The sequence below is a fragment of the Saccoglossus kowalevskii genome, chromosome 12, assembly GCF_978046115.1.
Source record: "Saccoglossus kowalevskii chromosome 12, keSacKowa6.1, whole genome shotgun sequence".
NCBI classification, from domain to species: Eukaryota; Metazoa; Hemichordata; class Enteropneusta; family Harrimaniidae; genus Saccoglossus; species Saccoglossus kowalevskii.
In genome coordinates, this window is record NC_140652.1 from 53,748 (window position 1) to 66,106 (window position 12,359).

The following is a 12,359-nucleotide window of genomic DNA, read 5'->3' on the forward strand; positions in this document are numbered from 1 at the left end:
ATTAATTAAAACAAAATCAGCCATTTTGAATATATATATATATATATATATATATATATATATATATATATATATATATACATATATATACATATATATATATATACATGATGTATAATAATGAATATTTAAAATTTGAACATAATCAGTCAAAGCAAGTCAGAGATATGACACTAGAACCACATTCATTAAAACAAAGTGGCGGCCAGTCGGCCATTTTGAATCAAAATGATGTGCATCAAGTTCCTATAGTGTCCAATGTATATACCAAGTGTGAAAAAAATCCATTGGTAAGCAGCTGAGAAATGCTAAATTTTGATGATTTTTCAGTACGAAAATGGCTGCCATTCGGCCATCTTAAATCAGATCGTGAAACAAATTGATGGGCATACAACTGTATGTATAATGTCATGTATGATGCATGTGCCATGTATTGTGATTGGTCCAGGCATTTCTAAGATACAGGTCCGGACGCACAGACACACAGAGGTCAAAATATAAGTCCCCATTTTCGGACTGCGTCCGAATGGGGACTAAAAAAGTTGTATCAACAATACACTTTAGTAGCACTAGTGGTTTCTTTTAAAAGCACCTTAGAGTAAAATTATTGTTGGCCAATACAAGTTACGAGTGACTCCAAGGTGCAAATTTCCTTAAATGTCTTGATCAATGTTTATATCATAAAACAATATATGATTACTGATACAAGTATTGGCCAAGCTTTCAGAAGATTTTATTGTTAATAAAAATATCATACAAGTACTGTAAAATGACTAATTTTCACTGGGTTTAAATTTCACTGATTTACCATTTCAGGCATATTCAGTGGGTTTTAAATTCACGGTTTTATCATTTAGATAATGTGCTCTATGATAAATTTTACATATTCACTGGGTTTTAATTTAGTGCATTTTCCAGTCAGCGAAATAAGCAAAATTAAAACCCAGTGAATAATTAACCCTTTTACAGTAATTGACATAATCAATATTTTAAATTCTAGTCTTTTAGTCAAAAATCAATTCCAAGACTTAGTGTTCACAAATATACGAATAAAAAACAGATACACTGTCATTTATCAACAGTTCAGGGTCATCACTACAATAAATGCTGTCATGTGAACACAACTAATCTACGAAGTATGCATAATGTTTGCCTTTAGAGACTTCAATGTGACTAATCAGATGATGCTTATTTGTAAACAGCCAGTGAATGTTTATTTGTAAACAGCCAGTGAATGCTTATTTGTAAACAGCCAATGAATGGTTATTTGTAAACAGCCAGTGAATGCTTATTTGTAAACAGCCAGTGAATTCTTCTGAAGAGTAATGTTCAACAATGTATTATCTCTTGATTGGTTAATTTATCTAACATTGGCACAAGGTTTTTTCACTAATTTGCACCTATTGGTAGGGAATTATTTTCTTAGCAACATGATTAAGTTCTGTAGTAGCAAGACTTTTGTTGTAATATTAGAACAAATCCTTTATGTTTAATAGTTAGCCTGTCAAACCTACAACCTCAGTATACACATTTCAGTTTGAAACTGTTTTGTCACAAAAATAATGGCCCCGTCAAAGGTGTTAAATAGTTGTGAATTACTGGGCTGGAATAATTTAGATATGTACAAAATGTAACCATTTAAAAGCCAGGTTCTTAAATTAATTAGGGCATATTTACATGGACCGTAAATTTCAGCCAGAAATTCTAACTGGAAAACATAGGCTTAACTATTTTGACAAAGCTTCTAAACAATATATACCGGTATATAGTAATAAGGTTTTGAATAAGATATTTATATAATACAACCTTAACTTAAACAGATTCAAACAAAATCATGCCAACAATATAACTTTATTAAATAGATAGTCACTTTAATAGATTGATACAAGCATTATAGTTTTTACATTCTGAAAACACCAAATTTAGTTTTTTCTACAGGAGCATTCAAGGCAGCACTGAGACTTAAACCAAGCACAAGTCTAGTATCAAGTGGATCTATTACACCATCATCCCATAACCTAGAAGAAAAACAAATTCAATAGAGTAATAGTAGTTTTGAACTTTACTAATGCTTATCTTAAGTGAATAGGTTGCTCTGATCAGAAATGCTTGATTTTGAATCTAACCCTAAAAATAGGCCTGTCACTCAATGGTTTTTGCCAAAAAAAGAATTAAAACAGATGTGCATATGCAAGTCCTCATACACAGTGTGCGTGTGTGTTAATTTTGAATGTGAATGTGATCTGTCAAAGCATGTCTGAGAAATGGCCCTGGACCTAACAGGCTGACAGATCCCAAATTAATACTGTAAAATCTGTATTAAAAGCCGCGGCTTCTATTAAAATGTTACAATGCAACAGAGAGGATGCGGCTTCTATTAGAGCATCTACACATATGAGAAATGATGAATTTTTGGTTCTCAATTGTTCAAAAAGTATGGGTGCGACTTCTATTAGGGATGCGGCTTCTAATACAGATTTTACGGTAGTCCTTGAAATTAAGCGAAGGTCTGATTCCCATAGCTTGCCTGGATCTCAGGTCACATTGTACCCACCCTACAAACTATGTTCATTATATTATTTTGCTTTTATGTCTTATGAGAAACAATATTTTTTTGGTGTGCTGAAAAAAAATCATTGCAGTCACCTTCAAATTCAAGATGGCGTCCAATATGGTTACTGAATGGTAAATGTACACATATCTGGTTAAATACTTATGCTAGAATGTTAGTTAAGATGGCTATACAGATGTTTTATTGACTAAATAATCCACATATTTGCATTCCAAGTTGATATCAATAGTTGATAGCAATATATCCATGCTAACCAAGTCCACACTCGCATTTTAGTGAATTGTTCGTCTCGTGGACCTGACGACTTTAGTAATTATAGAAGTACCAATGAGTCTTTCTTAAACAATCAGTAGTCAAGAAAAATATACTGACAAAATCGATGGAATCGGAACATCATAAACCCCCATAAGGGAGTCAGGCCAGGTGCACGTGAAGGGTAGGCATCTGCTGCGGGCATGTCAAACCCGCCCTGATGTTCCAGTCATGTCGACGAAAAATGTCAAAACAAGTTTACTAGACAAAGAACCACACCAAACCATGAGGACAAACAGTTGTACAGATAGAAAATAACAATTTGCAATTGAAAGTTTGAGTGACTTTTATTTTGAAATGTCCAATATAAAGTATACAATGGGAAATTAAAGCTATCATTACTGGTTACGAATATTTATAATAATTGTGTGTGACACACATACACTAACATATCAAAGTAACACACACGATCTGAATAGTAACTATAGTATATGCAAATTAATACGACTTTTGGTACTATTACTGTTAATTTAAAAATCATCTCATTCTCCTTTATTTTTTGTTTACACTACTGAAAGGTGAATGTACTGGTCAAGTTTCGACCGACAGTTGTAAATATTGTATGTGTAAGACCCTTATTTTTTGATTATCTGTAATCAGCGAAATGAACCATTTACTGATAAATATTGTTATTTTCGGCAAATGTTTTATGTCGTTATACTAGTATACACTACTGAAAAGTGAATATACAGGTCAGGTTTCGACCGATAGTTGTAAATATTGTACTTGTAAAACATTTGTTTCGCTGATTACGTATTTTTAATTACCTGTAATCAGCGAAACGAACCATTTATGTATTAAATATTGTTATTTTTGGCAAATATTTTGTAAATATTGTACGTATAAAACCCATTTCCACTGATTACAGTTTAATTTTCATTATATGTTATCCCCGTTTTGTTTTGTTTTTTCGATTACAATAAGCCAAAATGTGCCAATGACTCTTTAAAAATCTCGAAGGGCCTTTTTAAACTGTTTGTCCACTTGTTGGTGTGCATTGCAATTACGGTGACAACGCCTTCTGCTGATCACAGTCCTTTGAGGGACTGTGTGCTGATTGAGTTCGATTTTCTCGTTCAGGATTTTTTATTGATATTTCTGGATATGTGTCAGTCACCCAATGTACATATGCTGTACATCTCGTGGGAACCTGTCTCATTATCAACCTTAGCACAGTTCCTGCCGAGTCACCAAATGTGGAATTGCGATTCACTTTCAGCTGCTGAATAAGTGCCATGGTACAAGCAAATGGATCATCAGTTATATACATAAAACGTGGTTTGCATCAAATGTGGGTGAATATCTTACAGTTTGATAAGAAACAATACTTTTATCATCATAGAATGTTAGTTCTTGAACTATTTCGTTCACAAAAACATATATTTAACCACTTTCACAAATGGAATCAGCTATATTAGGTTGTACAGGCTTGGTCGCCATCTTGGACGCCATCTTGGATTTGAAGGTCACCGCAATAAATGTTTTCGAGCACACCAACAAATTATTGTATGTCATACCATAGAGGTGCAAATAAACACAGTGAACTTAGTTTGTAGGCCGGGTACAATGGGAGTGCCTAGTATGTGGGATCAGATCTTCGCTTAAATAGGGACTAACACCATATATCTACAGTTCGCTAAAACCACATATCAACTGTAAGTTATTACCTTGCACTGGAATAATATGGATGACCTTCACGCTCATATTTTTCTAATATTGGTTGCTGGATGGCTTCAGCATCTTTTGCAGTCCACTGTGAAACAGTATAGAAAGTAAATATTATACGAGTGTATCACTGTGTGATACATGATTGTGATTGAATGAGAGGAAAATTAATTTTAATTTAAATAACATCACACAATATGTGTTTAATCTAAAATATAAGATTAGACATTAACTACATTTGTGATTATAAGTATATTTCTTGCTCCTCCATTAATTCTTATATAAGAAGTGAGCAAATGTTATCAAGTTCTCCACTCATAGGCCAGTCAATATACATCATAATCAAATATTATGAATTTTGTATTGTTTAATGTCCTTAATAGCTTATTTTTAAATATATGGTTACAGAGTAAAAATGAATACCCTTAAAATGCCATTTTTTATTTAAAATTAAACAATCTGATATTACATGCTGTTAACAAAAAATTGTATGATTTTGCATAAAAGATCGAACTACAGCAACGACAAATCTCTTCAGCTATGGTAATTTGAACACATTGGCATCATCCAGCATTTTGATAGTTTAATTAGCGATTTGACCTATTGGGTCAATTCATGCAAAAGAAACATGGCGGATACCCTACAGCATTGAGCGTTTATATGCGACCGGAATAATTTGCTTACGATGAAACTAAGTTGCATTTTATTTGCATTTCATAACAATTCAACAAATTTATTTTTTGTACGTTATTATAATCACTACTGAGTAAAAATCAACAATTGTGAAACGCAGCATGACCGGATTATGCAACTGTGATCATATTTTACTACGCAATGCAGTTGTGTTCATTTTTATTTGAAACTTTGTTAAGAATATACTTTCGTTACCAATAAAAATGTATTTGAAAATTGACACTGGGCAGGGTGTTAGCCAGCCACCATTACTTTGATTTTGGACTGGCAACTTTCTTCCATTTTTCTGTTTTTTCCTATTGTTCTTTGATAATTTTACCAAAATATATCCAAAACCATCTACATTTTCATGAAGTTGAATGGTTTTGAACTGGCAGTTGCAAATTCCTGGTTAATAGCCTGACACTGGGTGATATTGTAATGAAATTTCAGGTGTATCAAATTTTAGATTAGTTTTTGCAGTACTTTCTTTCGTCTTGGGTGGCCCTACTGATGGCGTTGAAAGTCTGTGAGTTGGATTTTTCAATGAAAATAGTCGCTAAAAGTCCCCAAAAAATGTTTGTGATCAGTACATATGTGGGGCAGATCACAGCATAGGGTGGGATATCATTACATATGTGGGGCAGATCACAGCATAGGGTGGGATATCATTACATATGTGGGGCAGATCACAGCATAGGGTGGGATATCATTACATATGTAGGGCAGATCACAGCATAGGGTGGGATATCATTACATATGTAGGGCAGATCACAGGATAGGTTGGGATATCATTGCATATGTGGGCAGATCACAGCATAGAGTGGGATATCATTACATATGTAGGGAATATCACAGCATAGGGTGGGATATCATTACATATGTGAGGGCAGATCACAGCATAGGTTGGGAATATCATTACATATGTAGGGCAGATCACAGCATAGGGTGGGATATCATTACATACGTGGGGCAGATCACAACATAGGTTGGGATATCATTACTTATGTGGGGCATATCACAGCATAGGTTGGGATATCATTATATACATTGTATGTGGGGCAGATCACAGGATAGGGTGGGATATCATTATATATGTGGGCAGATCACAACATAGGTTGAGATATCATTACATATGTGGGGCAGATCACAACATACAAAATGTAGGTTGGGATATCATTACATATGTGGGGCAGATCACAGCATAGGTTCGGATATCATTACATATGTGGGGCAGATCACATCATAGGTTGGGATATCATTACATATGTTGGGCAGATCACAGCATAGGGTGGGGATATCATTACATATGTAGGGCAGATCACATCACAGGGTGCATATCATTACATATGTGGGGCAGATCACAGCATAGGGTGGAATATCATTACATATGTAGGGCAAATCACAGCATAGGGTGGGATATCATTACATAAGTAGGGCAGATCACAGCATAGGGTGGGATATCATTACATATGTGGGGCAGATCACATCATAGGGTGCATATCATTACATATGTGGGGCAGATCACAGCATAGGGTGGGATATTACATATGTAGGGCATATCACAGCATAGGGTGGGATATCATTACATATGTAGGGCAGATCACAGCATAAGGTTGGGATATCATTACACATGTAGGGCATATAACAGCATAGGGTGGGGATATCATTACATATGTGGGGCATCATTACATATGTAGGGCATATCACAGCATAGGTTGGGATATCATTACATATGTGAGGCAGATCACAGCATAGGGTGGGATATCATAATATATGTAGGGCATATCACAGCATAGGGTGGGATATCATTACATACGTGGGGCAGATCACAGTATAGGTTGGGATATCATTACATATGTGGGGCAGATCACAGCAGCCATAGGGTGGGATATCATTATATACATTGTATGTGGGGCAGATCACAGCATAGGGTGGGATATCATTACATATGTGGGGCAAATCACAGCATAGGGTGGTATATCATTACTTATGTGGGGCAGATCACAGCATAGGTTGGGATATCATTATATATGTTGGGCAGATCACAGCATAGGTTGGGATATCATTACATATGTGGGGCAGATCACAACATAGGTTGGGATATCATTACATATGTGGGGCAGATCAAAGCATAGGGAGGGATATCATTACATATGTAGGGCATATCACAGCATAGGGAGGGATATCATTACATATGTAGGGCATATCACAGCATAGGGTGCATATCATTACATATGTAGGGCATATCACAGCATATGGTGGAGATATCATTACATATATAGGGCATATCACATCATAGGGTGCATATCATTACATATGTTGGGCAGATCACATCATAGGGTGCATATCATTACATATGTGGGGCAAGTCACAGCATAGGTTAGGATATCATTATATATGTGGGGCATATCACAGCATAGGTTAGGATGTCATTACAAATGTAGGCATATCACAGCATATGGTGAGGATATCATTACATATGTGGGGCAGATCACAACATAGGTTGGGATATCATTACATATGGGGGCAGATCACAGCATTGGGTGGGATATCATTACATATGGAGGGCATATCACAGCATAGGTTGGGATATCATTACATATGTGCGGCGGATCACAGCATAGGGTGCATATCATTACATATGTAGGGCATATCACAGCATAGGATGGGATATCATTACATATGTAGGGCATATAACAGCAGAGGGTGGGATATCATTACATATGTAGGGCAGATCACAGCATAGGTTGGAAATATCATTACATATGTAGGGCAGATCACAGCATAGGGTGGGAGTTTTGTAGAGGGCGGGAGGTGATTTAAACAGGGAGTTTATTAGCGCGGGGAGAGCTGATTTTGGTTGTAGTTTGGATTCGAAATTAAAAAAGTTTGAGTCGAAAGCGGGGACATCATTACATACGTGGGGCAGATCAAAACACAGGTTGGGATATCATTACATATGTGGGGCATATCACAGCATAGGTTGGGATATCATTATATACATTGTATGTGGGGCAGATCACAGCATAGGGTAGGATATCATTACATATGTGGGGCAAATCACAGCATAGGGTGGTATATCAGTACATATGTGGGCCAGATCACAGCATAGGTTGGGATATCATTATATGTTGGGCAGATCACAGCATAGGTTGAGATATCATTACATATGTGGGGCAGATCACAGCATAGGTTGGCATATCATTACATATGTGGGGCAGATCACAGCATAGGGTGGGATATCATTACATATGTAGGGCATATCACAGCATAGGGTGGAGATATCATTACATATGTAGGGCATATCACAGCATAGGGTGGGATATGATTATATACATTGTATGTGGGGCAGATCACAGCATAGGTTGGGATATCATTACATATGTGGGGCAGATCACAGCATAGGGTGGGATATCATTTAGTCAAGGAGCCAATTTCCACAAGTGGCCTAGAAATATGATTTCGTTGCACCCCCAGTACTTAAAAGGTTTGAAAATATTTTCACCTAGAGGGTCATCTTGGGAAAATTTTAAGCCCTGTTGTAATGTAAAAAGCTGGCAGCAAAGTTATGTTATGGGTGTTGAAAGTGGGTATGTTCACGGGGCTCCAGGTCGTTTTTGATTGGTATTTATGCAGATGAGTTAAAAGAGACACTGCACTACTTACAGTATAACTTCACAAATAATTAAGATATGATCACTAAACATTGATGTGTGTGTTTATTAGGTCATGTCTTAGGCCTACAATGCATCTGGCCTAAAATATAGGTCAAAGGTCAGGTCAGGTCAGGTCATAGGTCAGCTAATGGATGGCAATACATTAAATTGTTGTCTGCTTTACTCTACAGACTGTGAGACCCTGCATGTTTAATGCCATCGTACATCATAACTCCGCCACAAACAGGTCAATTGATCAAGATTATGTCAAGGTCAATAATGAGATTACATGCCTCGATTTTGATTATTAGGTTACATAATTAATAATAAGATTCTTTTCATAATAGGCTACCAAGCTATGGTAGTTGGCATACTGTGTGTGTACAAGGGATTGCATGCTGTAATATGTGCAGCCAGTGTTTTCATCGTGTTATTTTATAGTATATAACTACCAATAATGTGCTGTCTTAGGTATTACAATTATTAGGATTAGATAAACGCAAGTAATATACATGGTGTTTAAAAATGCTGCATGTATTTGGAATCATATCAGAATATACCATGTTTTGTTATTTCAGGTTGATTAAATAATTGTCACCTTCAAACACAAACACTTGTAGTGGGAGATATAAGATAAATTAACGAGTACAGGTATATTAAAAGAATTATTATGTATAGTAACATAAATATTAATCAACAGTATGTGTATTTTATAAGCAATGAATTTATGATTGTTATTGTAGCCGTTATGTGATATTTTTTAAATAATCAACATTTTTTAAATATTTATTTGAATATTCAATACATAAATAAATATTTATTTCTTTATTTCTTTCTTAATTTCTTAATTTCTTTACTTATTTATTTACTTACTTATTTATTATATATAGTATAACTTCACAAATAATTAAGATATGATCACTAAACATTGATGTGTGTGTTTATTAGGTCATGTCTTAGGCCTACAATGCATCTGGCCTAAAATATAGGTCAAAGGTCAGGTCAGGTCAGGTCATAGGTCAGCTAATGGATGGCAATACATTAAATTGTTGTCTGCTTTACTCTACAGACTGTGAGACCCTGCATGTTTAATGCCATCGTACATCATAACTCCGCCACAAACAGGTCAATAGATCAAGATTATGTCAAGGTCAATAATGAGATTACATGCCTCGATTTTGATTATTAGGTTACATAATTAATAATAAGATTCTTTTCATAATAGGCTACCAAGCTATGGTAGTTGGCATACTGTGTGTGTACAAGGGATTGCATGCTGTAATATGTGCAGCCAGTGTTTTCATCGTGTTATTTTATAGTATATAACTACCAATAATGTGCTGTCTTAGGTATTACAATTATTAGGATTAGATAAACGCAAGTAATATACATGGTGTTTAAAAATGCTGCATGTATTTGGAATCATATCAGAATATACCATGTTTTGTTATTTCAGGTTGATTAAATAATTGTCACCTTCAAACACAAACACTTGTAGTGGGAGATATAAGATAAATTAACGAGTACAGGTATATTAAAAGAATTATTATGTATAGTAACATAAATATTAATCAACAGTATGTGTATTTTATAAGCAATGAATTTATGATTGTTATTGTAGCCGTTATGTGATATTTTTTAAATAATCAACATTTTTTAAATATTTATTTGAATATTCAATACATAAATAAATATTTATTTCTTTATTTCTTTCTTAATTTCTTAATTTCTTTACTTATTTCTTTACTTATTTACTTATTTATTTATTTATTTATTTATTTATTTATTTATTTGAAGTATTGTCATGTTCTTAAAGGAAATTGTTACATATATTTATAAAAAGTATATATGAATATCAACCCAAGGTAGTATTTTTAGGTACAATGGATGTTGACAGCAGTGATGATGACAGCTTTCTTGCTCTTCTTCCTTCAAAACGAATCAAGACCACTGACTACAGCAAATGTGTCATATGTCAGGAAGATAGCAGAGAAACTGTAAGCAAGGCTACAGAGAATGGTGTTGCAAAGTTTAAAGAGGCTGTCCAACAAAGAAGAGATGAAGTTCATGAAAGATTGGATCCGGATTTTGATAGACTTGCTGAACAAAACATTGTGTGGCACAGAAACTGTTATGCTAAATACACAAGTGCACATAATATTAAACATTCAAAAACAAGGCAATTAAGCCTGGCTCCTAATGTTATTGAGGGTCACAATCCAGAACAGGGAGATTTACTTTCAAGTACTAGTTCTAGGTCAGTGCGGTCTCAATCGTGTGCAATGGATTGGTCAATGTGCATGTTCTGCCAAAAGAGATACAACAGAAAAGTAAAAAAATTAATATCTATAACCACATTTTCTGCATGTGATGCTATAAAACAAGCTGCTAAAGAATCTGGTGATGCAGATATGCTTACTAAAATTCGTGATGTTGATCTGATAGCTGCTGAGGCTAAATACCACCATTTATGCAGGGCCCAGTATGTAGCAAAACGTAATGTGAGTTGTAAGTCATACAAAGAACCAGTAGATGAAGATTTATATTCACAGGCTTTCCATGAATTCGTATCAGAGATACAACCAGGTATTATTAGTGGGAGGGCTTATACCATGACTTATTTGTTAACTCGCTTTAAATCCTATCTAGAAAAGAATGGAATTGAATCAGATTATCGCTCTAGTCGATTGAAGAAAAGACTACAGAACCATTTTCAGAATTCAGTAGTTTTTCATCAGCAAGCAAACCCAAACAAGCCACAACTAGTTTACTCCAGTGATATATCACTGCAGGATGTAATTAATGCCGCAGCTACTACTTGCTCAAGTAAGTCCATGGATATGTCCAACTGTGAAAGAACCACACCTAGGAATGCAGAAAGCCCAATACAGTTGCTTTATCATGCTGCACAAATTATCAAGGGTGATTTGACAGATTGCAATGGAATTAATACCAATCCAGTCGACATTGAGGACCTCTCGAATAGAAGAGCTAAAGAAATAATTCCGCAAAGCCTTTACTGGTTTTTGAGATGGCTGATTACAAAGAAAGATGTAGAGACTGATGGGTTTGGTAATCGTAGTTCATGTTGTCAAAATGAAGTAGACGAGCGACATATCATGATTAGCCAAGATATTGTACACTGTGCAACGCATGGAAGGAAGAAAATGCCTAAACATATCAGTTTAGCCATGACTGTGAGGCACCTGACTGGGTCAAAACAAGCTGTTATCATCTTGAACCGCATGGGACATTGTGTGTCTTATGATGATATTGAGGTGGTTGACACAAGCTTGGCACTTGAAGTTTTAGCCCAGGCAGAGAATACTGGTGTTGTTATTCCTACCAATATTGTTCCTAATGCATTTGTCCAAATGGCCGCAGATAACAACGATATCATTGAAGAAACTTTAGATGGCAAGCAAACCACCCACTCTACTACAATGGTTGTGTACCAAAGGGGGCAGTTTGGTCCAAAG

At 35.3% G+C, this 12,359-nt stretch overlaps 1 protein-coding gene across 1 annotated transcript in view; it reads right to left on the bottom strand.

Moving 5' to 3' along the window:
• Positions 1-1,850: 1,850 nt before the first annotated feature.
• LOC102803800 (methylcrotonoyl-CoA carboxylase beta chain, mitochondrial-like) overlaps positions 1,851-12,359 on the bottom strand; it is a 217,961-nt gene continuing 207,452 nt past the window's right edge. Inside the window, exons 14-15 of the mRNA XM_085506319.1 lie at positions 4,552-4,637; positions 1,851-2,018 (exon numbers count right to left, since the gene is read on the bottom strand). Of these exons, the coding sequence (XP_085362445.1) occupies positions 1,901-2,018; positions 4,552-4,637 (204 nt within the window). The 3' untranslated portion in view covers positions 1,851-1,900. The remainder of the gene's footprint in view (positions 2,019-4,551; positions 4,638-12,359) is intronic.